This window comes from Stegostoma tigrinum, chromosome 25 (genome assembly GCF_030684315.1).
Source record: "Stegostoma tigrinum isolate sSteTig4 chromosome 25, sSteTig4.hap1, whole genome shotgun sequence".
Taxonomy (NCBI): Eukaryota; Metazoa; Chordata; class Chondrichthyes; order Orectolobiformes; family Stegostomatidae; genus Stegostoma; species Stegostoma tigrinum.
The window spans coordinates 53427713-53444522 of NC_081378.1; the positions used below are offsets into that span (position 1 = coordinate 53427713).

The 16810-nt window shown below is 40.6% G+C and overlaps 1 protein-coding gene across 2 annotated transcripts in view; it reads right to left on the bottom strand.

Moving 5' to 3' along the window:
* washc4 (WASH complex subunit 4) overlaps window positions 1-16810 on the bottom strand; it is an 84824-nt gene that overhangs the window by 17868 nt on the left and 50146 nt on the right. For both annotated transcript variants that reach the window (XM_059654757.1, XM_048554049.1), the window contains 10 exons: window positions 16125-16271; window positions 14322-14401; window positions 14130-14235; window positions 10909-11025; window positions 9132-9300; window positions 8875-9029; window positions 8555-8629; window positions 8351-8455; window positions 1967-2101; window positions 1279-1387 (listed from right to left, as the gene is read on the bottom strand). In XM_059654757.1, coding sequence (XP_059510740.1) covers window positions 1279-1387; window positions 1967-2101; window positions 8351-8455; window positions 8555-8629; window positions 8875-9029; window positions 9132-9300; window positions 10909-11025; window positions 14130-14235; window positions 14322-14401; window positions 16125-16271 — 1198 coding nt within the window. The remainder of the gene's footprint in view (window positions 1-1278; window positions 1388-1966; window positions 2102-8350; window positions 8456-8554; window positions 8630-8874; window positions 9030-9131; window positions 9301-10908; window positions 11026-14129; window positions 14236-14321; window positions 14402-16124; window positions 16272-16810) is intronic.

Genomic DNA, 16810 nt, shown 5'->3' on the forward strand with positions numbered 1-16810 from the left:
TGTGAAACTGGCCTTGTTGTGCAGAAACCTAGGCAACATCAAGAACAGGGCACCAATGATTGGACACCGAAGAGATGGATGTATGGTGTAACAAGAAAGGGAAAAGGTCAGGAACCAACATATCAAGTCAGTGAAGAAGGTGGGAACAAAGAAAGTATCTAATTAGAGACTGAAATGATCCAGTCATCTTATTGGGTTGGGGGATGATGGCGGTCAGATTCAATTTTCATCTCTCTGGTCACTGTGGGTCAAAACATAAAATATGGTGCAGAGGTACACACACCAGCAGGAAGTAGGTTCAAATTGTGGTTTATGCAAAGTTGTTGCCATGTAAATACCATGCCAAATGGCATAAGTGGCCGCAGTGTTCCAAATTTTCTAAATTCTGTTCAAAGTTCTAGGTAGTATCGAGCACTCCAAGCCTTCTTCGTAGATAACATGTCTAAAGAACCTAATCTGTTGTCTTTTAGGCCACTGTGACACCTTTTTCATGTTTCACTTCATTCAAGGAATACTTTTAGTGTTAGCTTTTCTTCTCAAGTTTATTCCATAGAATTCTGACAGTTACACAGCATCACTGTAATAAACAGGGCCCACCTACAGGTCCTGGATATCCATACCAAGACAGATCTTAATAGGAGCGATGTCAACTGCATTTGCATTCTTGATAAGAATTGTTTGCATTAACCATTTTTTAACCAGGGACAAAGGAAGCATGAGGTGCTTTCCCACTATCTTCCTCAGATACGGCTTAAGAAAAAGAAAGCCCTCTTCCCTGAGGATCCAGAGGTCCTCTGAAGTCGAAGCTCCACTGCCTTCACCATGGTAGAATCTTGTGGAGTCACCACTGCTTATCAATTATGAGGGGACCTGGTCACAAAATACCAGCTGGGTCCAGCTGGGCTTAGGGCTTGCAAAAGGCAGAAGTGACCACATCCTGGAAATCATTCAGTTACCCTTTACCGAAGTAGCTAGTTTCAAATGGGTTTGCATTATGAATATCACCCTTCACTTGACACTTGTGTAACTTTAAAATTTTAGTTTCCAAATTCAGTATGACCTTTGTTTCCATTAATTATCTAACAGTGTCATCCCATTCACCAGGCCCTTTCACAAAATAGTCAATTTACGGACCACCGTCTACCTTTGCATAGGTGCAATTAAATAAGTATTTTATGGCAATACCAGAAAAATCTCAATCTGGAACTAGAAAGACAAAAACATGTTGAAGTATGTTACTGTGTGACATGCATGCAAAGATCTCGTTCAGTCACTTACCTATTTGGCTAATAAGCTGCCTGAACTGGTCAAGATAACTCTGTCCCTCTGGAGTTAGTCCAAGTTTTCTGATGCCGCGATTAAACTTGTCTGCACGGTCAAAAGGATACTGTGAACGAGAATTAGTTGGTTTATACAAACAAAAATTTGCTACGCAAGAGATCATACAGCTCGTCGTATCGTGTTAGCAAAAGTAGACCTATCCAAGCGACCTCCAACTTTCAGCTTCGTCTGGAGCTCTGGAGGTCACTAAGTACTTTTTTTTAATACTGCATTAAGTTTCTGCCTATGCCACCCTTTTTCAGGCCCAAGTTCAAAACTTCATCATCTACGTGAAAAAATTACTCAACTCCACTTTAATCCTCTAACTAATTGCTTGAAATCACTTGACTAACCCATGACTAAATTGAGGAGCAAAACTAACATTGCAGTGAACAATGACACAGCAGTTCTTGGGTTTATTATATGCCATGATTCCTTCAATTTTCCTGGGCCAAGTGGTCACACTGTTATATAATTTCTTGCTTTATATTTTACCCTTCTACTTATTGCTATTCTGAGAGGAAAGGAACTTATTTTAATAAATCATTAAGAATGTACAAAATCACATCAAAACTGATATACACTCATCATAGGTCATTGTAAGAACATAAACTGCATTTCAATACTTTAACAAGTCCATTGATACCTTTTGATCATTTTGGTCTTTTGTCTCCTTAAAGAACCGAATGTCTTTGATTAGGCGAGACTTAATGTGTTCATCATACATGAACTGGCTGAAAATATAAAACTTCTTCCTCAGAAACTGGTAGGTGAAATTGACCTAAGAACAAAAAAAACACAAGGATCCAGTTCAAATATTCAGCACTAAAACTATCAAGTTTAAGTCACTCAGACATTTCAGCGAGGCAGTGGGACACCAACAGAAAGGAACACTAAACGCATTCTCTCAAGATTCAACTGTGATATGGTTATACCAGGGTAAGTGAGGCTGAAGATTAAATGTCATAATTTTTCAAACGCAGAATCATGAAATTAAGTGCTGATGCTTCAGCCATTGCAAATGAATGGAGCTATGAACCTAGAGAGTAGAAACATAGTGTTCCTTTAGTTTGACTGTTAACACCAAGACTGTGCATCAAAGCCTTGCATCAAGTTACCAAACTAACTTCAGCATTTCAGCACTCCATTAAGTTAGAGCATACTTTACAGGATGAAATCCATACCAGCTACAAAACATCACCTTGCTGGATGATGTAGGCGCAAAGCTTCAAGCTATTTTCCCAATGGGATTCCATTTTAACACATCACCATATTCTCTAGAAAACAAGGGATGGACAGCAAAGATAATGGGAACTGTTTTCTCGGATTCTCCAGCATCTGCAAAGTGTGGGGCTGGATGAACACAGCAGGTCAAGCAGCATCCTATGAGCACAAAAGCTGATGTTTCAGGCCAAGACCTTTCATCAGAAAGGGTCTAGGTCCGAAACGTCAGCTTTTGTGCTCCTAAGATGCTGCTTGGCCTCGTGCGTTCATCCAGCTCAACACTTGGTTATCATGGACAGCAAAGGCTGGCCTTGTCAATAGATATCCACATTGAATGAGCAAGTTTAAAGTTGAACATTAATGTAACATTAACATCAACAAAAACAAAAAGCAATAATTCAGCAAAGGAACATTTCATATTCAAGTTCACACGCTGCAGCATCTCAGAATGGGCCAACATTCTCACAGGTAGGTTCACTGGTGTTGTCTGGAGTAGTTTAAACTTGTTCAGCAGGAGAAGGCAGCACAGAGTGTCAGTAAAATACAGCAGATTTTAAGAAAGGAACTCAAGGGAGTTTTGCGAGGCTGGATGGCCTCAAAGACAGGCGTTAAGGGCGTGGACTGACATGGAGATCCCTCTTTGACCTGTCTGTCTCCTCTCCACCTATCTTCTCCTCTATCCATCTTCTATCCACACCCCCCATCTCCCTGTTTATTTCAGAACCCCCTTCCCCTCCCCCATTTCTGAAGAAGGGTCTAGGCCCGAAACCTCAGCCTTCCTACTCCTCTGATGCTGCTTGACCTGTGTTCATCCAGCTCTACACCTTGTTATCTCTGATGGCATTGCATTACTCATTAAGAAATCAGTCACTACAGTAGGAGGGATGATATCTTGGAAGGGCCTCCCAATTAAATTTTATGGGTGGAGCTTAGGAATAAAAAGGTGGCAGTCACATTGCTGGTAGTGTATTAACAGCTACCAAGCAGTCAGTCAGTAGGCAATTCACTGAGATGTGTAAAAATAATATTAGGGCAATGTATGGAAGGTCCAACGAGGGAAGGTGCAACGCTGGACCCAATTCTGGGGAATGAAGCCTGACAGATGTTTGAGGTGGCAGTGTGGAAGCACTTCAGAGAGAGCACCCACAAAACCGTATACTTAATTTATTAGAAAAAAGGAAACTGAAAGTCTGCAAAAAAAGAAAAAAATTGGACTGGGGTAATGCAGATTTTTATTAAAACAAGACAGGAGCTGGCCAAAATAGCCTGTGAGCACAGTTATTTGTGGGGAAATCTACAGCAGAACAGTGGCAGGCATTCAAAAAGGAACCGGGGAGTGGATAGGCTTAACATGCTCACTTTAGGGGAAATGTAGGAGCAACAAGCTCAAGGGCCTGGATGCTTCAGAATACTCATGACTGTATAAGAAGGTAAGAGTGATGTTTAACAGGTACAAAGGGAATGAGACCCTAGTGGAGAACAAAAACTGCAGGGGGCAACTTAAAGCGAACAGGAGAGCAAAGAGAGGCGTGAAAAAATACTGACAGAGCAAGTTTAAGGAGAATCCCAAGACTTACTTGTAGAATATCGAGGGGAAGACAAAAACAAGGGAAACAGTAGAGCCTATTAAGAACAAAGGGGAAATCTGTGCATAAAGACGGAGGACACTGGTAGCGTGTTAAGCAAGTACTTCACATGTCTTCACCTGGGAGGAGGAAGTACATATAAAATTCAGGAAGAGGGACCGAGAGGTTCTCGAGCAGATTGACAGTGAAAGTGGAGGCGGCACTGGATGTTTTGGCAGACTTAAAAGTCAACAAACCTCCAGATACAGATGGGTTGAATCCAGGCTACTGAGAGACATAAGGGAAAATAAAATCACAGCAGCTCTGACATAAATTTTTAATTCATCTCTGGCCATAGGGAGGTGTTAGAGAACTGGAGGACAGCTAATGTGATTCCACTTTTCAAGAAGGGTGGTAGAGATAAACCAAAGAATTACAGACCAGGTGTCTCATACCAGTGATACGAAAAACATTAGAGAAATCTCTGACAGAGAGAATTAAACTCCATTTAGAAAAGACAGACTTGGTTAGGGATGATCAGTCTGGCTTTATTAGAGGAAGTCAGGCCTAAAAACTCTGCCTGAATTTTTGAAGGAGGTGGCCGGGTGTGTAGATGAGGGTAGTGCAGCTGATGTACTTTATATTGTTTTCAGCAAAGCCTGAACTACTCCAAGGAAGACTGATAAAGAAGGCAAAAGCACAGGGCAACTTGACAAGTTGGTTCCAAAATTGGCTTTGTGGCAAGCAACAATCTTTTTGAGTATAGGAATTGGAAAGTCATGTTGAGGTTGTACAGGACATCGGTCAGACCTCTTCTGAAGTACTATGTCCAGTTCTGGTTGCCTAATTATAGGAAGGATGTTATTAAAGTAGAGAGTGGTCAAAAGAGATTTACCAGGATGTTGCCAGGTATGGAAGGTTTGAGTAATAAAGAAAGGCTGGATAGGCTGGGACTTTTTCCACTAGACCATAGGAGGTTGAGAGGTGACCTTACACAGAGATTTATAAAATCGTGATGGGGCATAAATGGGGATAATGGTAGGTGTCTTTTCCAGTGGATGGGGGATTTCAAGGCACATTTTTAAGATAACAGGAGAGAGATCTGTAAAAAAAAGGGCAATATTTTCCCCCCCCCACACAGAGGGTGGTTTGTGTGTGGAATGAACTTGCTGAGTTGGTGGATGTGGACACAGTTAGAAAGACACTTAGGTGAGTAGGGAAGGTTGTAGGGATATGGGCCAAGAGCAGGCAGGTTGGACTAGTTTAGTTTGGGATTATGTTCGGCATGGACTGGTTGGACTGAAGCTTCCATGCTGTATGACTTTGAGAGGGGGCTAATAAAAGGCTGTTTGTCTGACTGGAAGCAAGTGTCCAGTGGCATGCCACAGGGTTCAGTGCAGATCCCTTATTGTTCATGATATATAGGGGATAAATAAGGTTGCAGATGACAGACTGGCTGGGTGGCTGACAGCGAGGACGAAGGTCTTAGACTATAGCGTGTTTTGAGAAGATTTGTAGCTCAGGTTGAGGTTCTGGATGTGAGTTTGCTCGCTGAACTGGAAGGTTAGTTTTCAGACGTTTCGTCCCCATTCTAGATAACATCATCAGTGAGCCTCCGACGAAGCGCTGGTGTTATGTCCCGCTTTCTATTTATCTGGTTAGGTTTCCTTGGGTTGGTGATGTCATTTCCTGTTGTTTTTCTCAGAGGATGGTAGATGGGCTCCAAATCAATGTGTTTGGTGATGGAGTTCCGGTTGGAATGCCACGCTTCTAGGAATTCTCATGCGTGTCTCTGTTTGGCTTGTCCTAGGATGGATGTGTTGTCCCAATCAAAGTGGTGTCCTTCCTCATCTGTAAGTAAGGATACGAGTGATAGTGGGTCATGTCGTTTTGTGGCTGGTTGATGTTCATGTATCCTGGTGGCTAGCTTTCTGCCTGTTTGTCCAATGTAGTGTTTGTCACAGTTCTTGCAAAGTAGTTTGTAGATGACGTTTGTTTTGCTTGTTGTCTGTATTGGGTCTTTTAAGTTCATTAGTTGCTGTTTTAGTGTGTTGGTGGGTTTGTGGGCTACCCTGATGCCAAGAGGTCCGAGTAGTCTGGCAGTCATTTCGGAAATGTCTTTGATGTAGGGGAGAGTGGTTATGATTTTGAGCCCGTTTTGTCTGTTTGTTTGGGTTTATTACTGAGGAATTGGCAGACTGTGTTCATTGGGTACCCGTTCTTTTTGAATACACTGTGTAGGTGATTTTCTTCTGCTCTTCGTAGTTCCTCTGTGCTACAGTGTGTGGTGGCTCGTTGGAATAATGTTCTAATGCAGCTTCGTTTGTGGGTGTTGGGATGGTTGCTCCTGTAGTTCAGTATTTGGTCCGTGTGTGTTGTTTTCCTGTAGACGCTGGTTTGAAGTTCCCCATTGGCTGTTCACTCTACTGTGACATCTAGGAATGGCAGTTTATTGTTGTTTTCCTCCTCTTTTGTGAATGTTATGCCAGTAAAGGGTATTATTGATGGTCTTGAAGGTTTCCTCTAATTTGTTTTGTTTAGTAATGACAAAGGTGTCATCCACGTAGCGGACCCAAAGTTTGGGTTGTATGATTGGCAGAGCTGTTTGTTCGAGTCTCTGCATTACTGCCTCTAAGAACCCTGATATCGGAGATCCCATGGGTGTACCGTTGGTTTATCTGTAGGTTTTGTTATTGAAAGTGAAGTGGGTGGTAAGGCATAGGTCCACTAGCTACACTAGTGATGGTGACTACACTATTAGAAGAACCGAAGACACATACACCAGACACCACCAACTGCATCAGCGAGGACAACATCATCATTTCTGCCTCAGCACCGGGACCTGGGTTTGATTCTGGCCTTGGGTGACTGTTCGCATGAGTTTCTGTGGTTTCCTTCCACAATCCAAAAAGATGTGCAGTTTCGGTGGATTGTGTGATAACATTGAGGCTTTAAGAGCTATTTTGTCCCAGTTTTTTTTTGAAGAACAGTTTAAGGCAGAGGCATCAAGCAAATAGAAATTAGGGGCTCATCCAGGATCAATTTGTTATGGACCAGACCAAACCCACTCAATATATTTTAAGGTGATAGTTTCGGCCCTAACTTTTTCTTATTTTTAAGGCAAATGTAAAGTACTGTGTTCCAGACGCAATGCAACTGGTCAAACTCTCTCATTAAGCAAACCACAATTTATTTAAACATTATAGTTAAAAATACAACCAAAGTGAAATTTAGAGTAACTTAACTCAACTGGGAAACTTAACACAACAGATACAGTAACAATTAGTAATTTATAGAATATAGTAATATCCCACAAATACACCCTTTGGCAAAAAGGCCAATTTAGAAAAAGAGATTTTTCTCGCAGGTAACCCAGCAGCAAAGTGACACTCCAGCTTTTAGCTGTAACCAAGAGAGGGATAAGAAAGCTTTTTTTTTAAGCCCACTGGAATCTAAACCTAAAACTGTAGAAAAAATGACCGCTCTTCAAACAAAAAAAACCAGGACACAATAATCTTTTAAAGCCACAGGAGCATCAGAATTAGGCATGCTAAATTTCCCAGTAGTAGCCAGGGATCAGTAGGCTAGGTGGATTACCCAAAGTAAACATGGGATTATGGGGACCAGGCTTGGTGGTGGTGGTTGCAGTTATGAGTAGGATGCAGCCTCAATGGGGCAGCATGGTGGCTCAGCAGTTAGCACTGCTGCCTCAGTGCCAGGAATCTGGGTTTCATTTCACCCTTGGGTGACTGTCTGTGTGGAGTTTGCACATTCTCCCCGTTTCCTCTCACAGTCCAAAGATGTGCAAGGTAGGTGGACTGACCATGCTAAATTGCCCATAGCATTCAGGGATGTGTAGATTAGGTGGGTTACGGGGGGATGGGTCTGGGTGGGACGCTGAGAGTCAGTGTGGATTTGTTGGGCTGAAGGGCCTGTTTCCACACTGTAGGGATTCTATGATAAATAGCCTCTATCTGCACTGTAGGGATTCTATGGATTAACTGGAAGAATTCAGTGTAAATAAATGTCATGACATATTTTAGCAAAAAATATACCAGTACTAATTGCATTGAGTGGAAGTAGTATAGATCCTGTGAAGGAGCAGGGACACTTGGAGATAAGGTTCATGCAAGATTTTAAAAGTACCTTAGATTGATAAGACGGTCAAAAATGCAATTAGAATCTTAGGTTTTAGTACTATTTCATTAACAATTCATCCAGCTAAGTACAAGTGCACTTACTGTTGTGTTCATAATGCCAGTTCCATGTGTACGGATTGAGTTTGCGACATGCCTAATGTTGATCGTATTCAAATGCTTATTGTTGCTTGTTCGTTCAATGAAGATCTATAATATGCAATGAAATTAAATTCAAAATCTGATTCTGGCAACTAAATTTTCTCTATGCATTTCAAATATCTTTGTCATCAATTCTTAAAAATGTACCTGATTGTTGAGATTGTATAGATACTTTGAGACAAACACGTGAATGTTTCGCATAATTTCCAGAACATCTAATCCCTGAAAACAACATGAAGTCATGTTAGGAAAATTATGCAATTCTTTTGCAATTCCTTTAACTTGATAATAAATAATCACATTGTAAAATATTAAAATCCAAAAATTAAAAAAAATTTTCGTTATGTAAGAGTAGTACTGTTACAAACCAATACTAGGTATCACTCATGCCAAAGTTCAGTCATTCATCTCATTCACCAATACAAAGCAATCTGTAAGTGTTCCACAAGGAACGCCTCAGTACTTACCTGCTCCAAGGTCTGACTCGGAAGATGTGCCTCTGTCATTGAGAGGCTGTAGCGCTGGGTTGCAAGATTTCTCATTTCACTATAGGTAGCCCAGTCGTGAATAGCCACTGTTGTCAAGTTATAGAAGGTCTTGTCCAGATAGTGAGTTACATATGCTGTTAAATATTTATGCAGATTTTTTTAAAAATTGACATGTCTGTGGTTAACTATATAAAATAAATGTTTAACGAACAGCCACAATTTGAACAGGAGCTAACCTTTGACGTCAATGAATCGGTTAAAGAAACGGATTGGTTTGATAGAGAAGAAATCTGTCAAGTCTTTGATGCCAACATTGAATGGATTCCGATCATCCAATTTTAAATGTGTGTGCACAGACAGTCTCAGATCCTTCTCAATCTCTTTACAAAGCTTATCCAAAAGATGCTGTTGGAGAGAAGGAAAGATAAGGGACCCAGAGGAGATAAGCAATTTGAACAGCTAATATAGGAAACTTTCCAGCCACAAACACAAATCCTCTGCCTGTACTAGGAACCATCCATGAAACATACCGATCAGACATTCCCCTTAAATTGAACAAACAAAAAGTCCAGACAGACAAAACATGGTATTATTATCAGAGGTAACTTTCTTAAAGGATGCTAAAACAAGTCAAATTATTTTTCAGGATGAAAGTAGCTAGTAGAACCAGCTTTAAAACCTGCTACTACACATATCCATCTATAAACATCTCTCTAAATCCATAAAATACTGACAGGCATGACAGGTCAATTTCTGATTCACCTGTCATGAAACATCTGCATGTAACTGAATGAAAATGGGTTGCCTTCAGATGGCTATCATGAAAATGTTACAGCTGGAACATGCTAATACCTTAAATTAACAAGCGATAGATACAAAATATATTTGAAAATTTGGACAGTGAATACAGAATACATTTTTTAAAACTGCCTCAATATCAAACTGGGAAATGAGGCAAACAGTGAGAAAGACACAAACAATCTGCAACAGTACAAAGGTGAGCATGCAGAATTGGCAGATAAGTGACAAACAGAACTTAGAATAATGAAGTGTGAGGTGATGGATTTTGGAAGATGGAAGAGAGGTAACAAAGACTTAACAGCACAAAGTACATAAAAGAATAAAGATATCCAAGAACTCACGTTCATGAAGGTGGCAGGATTTATTGAAGGAGTGATTAAAAAATCATTTGGGACTCAAGAGATATTGAGCGCAAGTTTGAGCAAGTTATGCTGAAATCGTTTCACGAGACTTTACGAAGGAAGTGAGGGTCCTTGAGAGATGCATCAGAAGATTATCAGAACTGTGCCAGGTAGATGATTTGAGTAGCTCGGGTTGATCTCCAAAGATTGGTACAGGTGTAGAAGATTATGTCAGGTTTCAGTAAGGTAGAGAGAAAATAAACCTATTTCCACTAACTGGTGCTACAAGGTCTAAAATACATATATTTAAAGTTTTTGGCATGAGGCTCATGGCACTTGAGAGGAATGGCATTTCTTCTTCATTAATTGTTAATAACGTGGAACTCGCTGTCTACAAAGGTGGCGGAATCAAGAGATGATGGATAGTTTCATAAGGAAACTGGTTATGCATTTGAAGCAGATAATCTTGTTGGATTATGAGATACAGTGGGGAATGGTCCTACAGAGATAATACAAAGAATTGGCCAAATGGTCTTTTCTTAATAAATTACTATGTTTTTGTTTTAAACGCACATTTATACTCCATCAATGACTCCTCAAACTCAATCCAACTTCCTAAAGAATTGTTAGGATGATCACATTCTTACATGCACATGGACTGCTTTACAGAATTCAAGTCTTATTTGGCAAAAGCTAAACACAACTTAGAAGCCCTTCACTTCATAGTTTCCTGAGACAAACCTGGGATTTTGCATTTAAATACACAAAGATCTGGACTGACTAAAACTTTAAAGGGATAATAATTCATTCTAAATACATCCCTATACCAATGTAAACAAGGATGTCTTTTCTTTGCTTTGATACCAGTTACCTCATTCAGCACATCCATGATTTCTTTATCAAAGGATTCCAGCAATACTTGGGTGGACTCCAGATGTCTTGCATGCATCATAGGTGGGACACAATCCCTCAGAGCGCTGAACATGTACTGGAAAAGTGGAATAGCAGATTATACCAAAACAAACATATCTTAATTATCATTTTACAACATATATTTTTAGTCTTATACAGTCCAAGTAGCATCACATACTTGTCTGGCATTTAATACATTTAATCCCGGTCATAGATAAGATCCAGTCCATTTAAAAAGCAGGTTTTCAAGTCAATAGCGATAGTGGGGACTGCCGACGCTGGAGAATCTGAGATAACAAGGTGTAGAGCTGGATCAACACAGCAGGCCAAACAGCATCAGAGGAACAGGAATGCTGATGTTTCGGGTCTAGACCTTCTTCAGTAGTCAATAACCTTCACCTTAATCATTAGTCTTCATTCGATTTACCTGGAAGGTGTTGGTCCAAGAAATACTAATTCTGGCTTCTACTACTTTGAAAATATAAGCTTTGGAGGTGCCAGTGTTGGACTGGGGAGGACAAAGTCACACGATACCAGGTTATAGTCCATCAAGTTAACCTGTTGGATTATAACCTGGTGTCATGTGACTTCTGACTGAAAACACAGGGCACAGCATCCTCAACTGGTCTGGCCTACATGTGCCTACAGACCCCACAGCAATGTGGTTAATTCTTAATTGCTGTATGAAATGACAGAGTAAGCTACTCAGTTGTAACAACTGCAAGTCTCAAAAGCTAAAATGAAACTGAACGGTCCTGGCATCAATCAATGGCAGCGGAAATGACGGTAGCTAAAACAATCCTATTGACTCTGCAGTCCTCCTAATTAACATCTGAGGGCTAGTGCCAAACATGAGAGAGCTGTCTGACAGATGTGCAATAGCCTGAGTTAGGTGGATTGGCCATGCTAAATTGCCGTGTTCAGGGGTGTGTGGGTTATAGGGGGAGGGGTCTGGGTGGGATGTTTCAAGGGGCGGTGTGGACTTGTTGGGCCGAAGGGCCTGTTTCCACACTATAGGGAACCTAATCTAATCTTAAGCTGAAAAGTGGCAAGTAACATTGGAGCTACAAAAATGCCAGGCATTGACTACCTCCAGTAAGAGAGAATCTAACCATCATCATTCAATAGTATTCCCAACACATCCCCCAATACCAATATCAAGAGGATTACCACTGACCAAAAATAGGTGGCTACTGGGCAGAGGTAGGAATCCTGCCGTGAGTAACTCATCTCCTGATTTAAATAGTCATTCCCCAAAGCTTCCACATGACACAAAGAATGTAACAGATCACTCCCCACTTCCCTGGCCAAGTGCAGCTCTTCAACAAGCTTGACACCGCTCAGTACAAAGCAGGCTGCTTGACTGGCAACATATCCACAAATATCAATTCCCCTTACCACCAAGTAGCAGCAGTGTACCATCTACAACATGCACTGTAGAAATTCACAAAAGCTCCTTTAGAAAGCACCTTCGTAATCTATGACCATTTCCATCCAGAAAGACAAGGGCAACAGATACATGAGAACACTACCCCCTGTAAGTTCCTCTGCAAGGCACTCACCATCCTGACTTGGAAATAAATTGCCAGTTCCTTAGTATCGTTGGGTCAAAATCTTTGACTCTCCCTCCAACAACATTGTGGATCTACCTACAGCTCAAGGACTGGAACAGTCCAAGGAGGCAGCTCACCACCACTTTCTCAAGGAGAACTAGGGACAGGAAACGAATCGTGGCTTAGCTGCAATACCACATAACATGAGTGAATATAAAACAAAAGGCTTTTATTTTGGACTGAAGTAGCAACCCTCATTATTAATGGTGTCCCCGGTTCAAGACTCCTGACTCAGCAGAAACATCTTAACCACATCTACCATGTTTATCACTAAGTATATTGTAAGTTTCACCTCCCATTCTTCAAAAGCATACAGAATATATCTCTAGTTTCCTTAATTTTTTTGCCCAGTTATAGGAAGGAGATTATGCTGGAGAGGGTTCAGAAGAGATTTACCAGGACGTTGCTGAGTACGGAAGGTCCAAGTTATAAAGAAAGGCTAGATAGGTTGGGACTGGTGCACAGCAGGTTTAGAAGTAGATGGAAGTTTATAAAATAATGAGGAAAATAGGTAGAGTTAATGGCAGTTGTCTTTCCTCTAGGATGGGGGAATTTCAAGTCTGGGAGCACATTTAAGGTTAGAGGATACAGATTTAATAAAAAGATGAGGGGCAATTTCTTTTACATACAGGGTTCGTGTGTGAAATGAAATGAATGAGTAAGTGGTGGATGTGGGTACAGTTACAACATTTAAAAGACATTTGGAGGGATACAGGCCAGAAGCAGGCAGGTGGGAGTAGTTTAGTTTGGGATTATGTTCAACATGGACTGATTCGCCAAAGGGTATGTTTCCATGCTCTATGACACTATGACAGTTCTGCAGTCCCTGGAATAGTACTTTTACATTATTACATCTCACAGGAAGAATTTTGTACTAAAATAGGTTTCAAGATAGATTATTACATCACATTGCTGCACTTGTATATTGTATTTCAACATGACTGCATGAGATATAATAAATTGACACAAATTCATTGAAAATACCTGGCACTTCAAATAATCACCCTGTACAACAATTTACACAGCTTTCAACATACTTGTTTGGCCTCTTCATTTTTGACAGGTGAGGACTGCAGCAATTCCAGCATGTATTGTCAATCCTATTCATTTTGGAGATGACAATTATCTGTGTTCTTATTCTTTGTTACAGTTTGATACATCCGAGTGCTTGCAGATCACTTCAAAGGGCACTCTGGAGCTAAGAGTCTTGTGGGATTGAAGTCATGTACATACCAAGCGGAGAAAGGAAGGCAAATTTCCTTTCCGTAAGAACATCAGTGGGCCTGATATCGGTCTGATACATCGATCTGAGAGTTTAATGGTCATATTTATTTTAACTATAAGCTTATTGTAAATGGTCAAAATGTTATGGTGAGATGTGAACTTATTCTTTGGAATGTCTAATTCACTAACATAATCACTACACTGCTGTATCATAGTCTCTACTTTTGGATGATATCCATTAGGTATGTTTATTGGATGTTTTATAGTAGATTAACATTAATCTGGCAACACATTCTTGACCTGCCCAGTTATGCAATTATCAACATTAATTTGCAGCTCTTACATGTACTCTCGCAGAATCTACAGCGTTGTCATAAACATCATCCAAATAGATGGGGAAAATAGTTCGATGCCAGTACAAGAAGTTACAGTTGCACAGAATTTGAATCCTGCAAAAAAGCATTAAAAGGTTATAATTTGGTGCTTTGCCCTAAGTGTCTTGGTTACTTGATTGTATTCTCTTTGCTTTACTCACCTCTCTCTGAGCTCACTGATCAAGTCCAACTTCTTCAGCACCACTTGCAACACCAGCAATTCTTCATCACGGAACGTTTTCTTCAAGAGTCAAAATGAGTAAAACAGGATTTGTCAGATACAGAAAAAGTGAACATCTACCTCCTTTGCAGGAATTGGAACGGTTATGGCATTTAAGAATTTAAACAAGTACTGCAGAACCTTGTTATTTTCAGCACATAGTGCAGGCAGTGCTTGGTGACACCAGATGGCCCAACTGACTGCATATTTGCAAGCCTCAAGAGCCGAATACATGCAGAGGTTTGACACCGGCATGGAGGCTGAACACAGTATATCGACAACACACATGTGGACAAGAAAGGACCAAGTATTGAGTGAAGATCTCATACCATTTCCAGTATGGCAACATCTGCAGGGAATTAAAAGATGCATGCACAGAAAATAGACACGCGATTTAACACGGTTGATAAAATTTTTCAGTTCATGGAAGCTCATAGAATCCCTACAGTGTGGAAACAGGCCCTTCGGCTCAACAAGTCCACACCAACCCTCAGGGCATCCCTCCCAGACTCATCCCTCTAACCTACAGGCAACTTAGCATGGCCAATCCTCCTACCCTGCATATCTTTGGATTGTGGGAGGAACCGGAACACCCGGAGAAAACCCATGCACACACGGGGAGAATGTGCAAACTCCACACAGGCAGTCGCCCACGGGTGGAATCAAATCTGGGTCCCTGGTGCTGTGAGGCAGCGTGGAATTTATACTGAATATCATGTGAAGTTAACTTAATTTTTTTAATAATAATTTTCGGTTCGTAAAGTGAATTATAATCCTCCAATAATAATCATGCAACAATTAGATTTTTTTAAAATGGCATTTCTGGGCCTGCCTAGAGCCAACTTTGTACAGATCTTAAAGTGAATATCTTTTGTATTTTTAAATTTTGATTTGATTAGATAAAAACTGCAGAAATACCCGAAATGAACAAAGCTACCATTATTTAACTGTGATTTTGAATGAATATAAAAAGCAGATTAGGACCAAGTTCTGGAGATGGCTCACTGGACCCAAAACATTTGCCCTGCTTTCTCCCTGTAGATGCTGCCTGACCTGCTGAGTTTTTGCAGCAATTTGTTTTTGTTGGTGTAGGTGGTAGAGCACATTAAAATTTAAAGCATTGGATTATAAAAGGAGTGTCACAAAACAGCAACACAAATACTGAAAGCTAGTGGACATCTTCAGGAGGCTTCATCACTCTTTAGCTACTTTCATCAAAGGTTAGAGGGGTAGAAATGAAGCACAAAGAGAGGTAAAGGGAAGAACAGAAAGCTGCTTGCATGACATGGGCCTGTAGGCTTGGCCAGTGTTTGTCGACACCAGACATCCTGAAAATGTCACGGGATGTCTTAAATGTGAGAAATTATGACATCTTTATTCTGAGTGGAGAGGGAGATCAGCACCAATTCCAAATTGATATGGGATTAAAGGCATTCATTGCCACTCATAGCATGCTGGGCCTGCCACTTAATTCAAAAACATCAGATACTTACAGGAACACAATTTTTCATATTGGCAGCCAGACCAACGATCAAAATGCGCACATGGACATTTTTCAATAACTGCCATTCACATGTACTCCCTAGAGCATACTGTGCATACTCATCAATGTCTGCAAATGCAGCCTATTAAGTCTCATATCATAATGTAAATGCAATAATTTTCACAGTGTAAATGCCTCACACGCAATACAAGGGAATAATAACCTTATGTTTCTTATGTAAAATATAGGACATTGGCTTACCATTTGTGTTCCCACACTTAACGCAAGTGCGACTACGAGTTTACGCTCTTTAGTGCTGGGACCATTGAGAGCATTTTCAGCCAGGACTAGGGCTGACAGCACATCCAGGCGTCGCTCACTGTACTTCTTGTCAGATATTACTCTTTTCTGAAGGAACAATATGATCAAAAATTTTCCAAATGATCAATCCTGTTCCTGAAATTTAAATCTGCAATGACAGCAAGCTAGCACTGTCAGCAAAATACCCCTATAATTCAGCAAGGAAACTAATGTGGAGTTAAATCTCTCTTCCTCTCACACACACACACCCCAAGTCCAAGCATTTGTTAACTTCTACAACAATTTTAGTGGTAAAATGTAAAGCTCTAAATTAAAGTTTTAGTTTGCTTAGTCAAAGCTGTGGCTGTTGTGTCTTACCACAATAGCTACAATTACATTTCTTAAAACTCTATGCTGGGGAGGTACTGCTGGAAGTGACTCTAAAGTCTTCTCCCTAGTTTCCTTTCTCCTACCACTCAAAAAAAACAAAAGTGATGCCGAGTCTTTAATTACAACATATAAAAGGCACCCAAATGAATATATGAACTGGAAGGGTTTAGAGGGGTATGAGCCAAATGCGAGTAAATGGTCAGTTTGGAATATCCGGTTAGCATTGACAAGGTGGGCTGAGAGGGGCTATTTCCAGG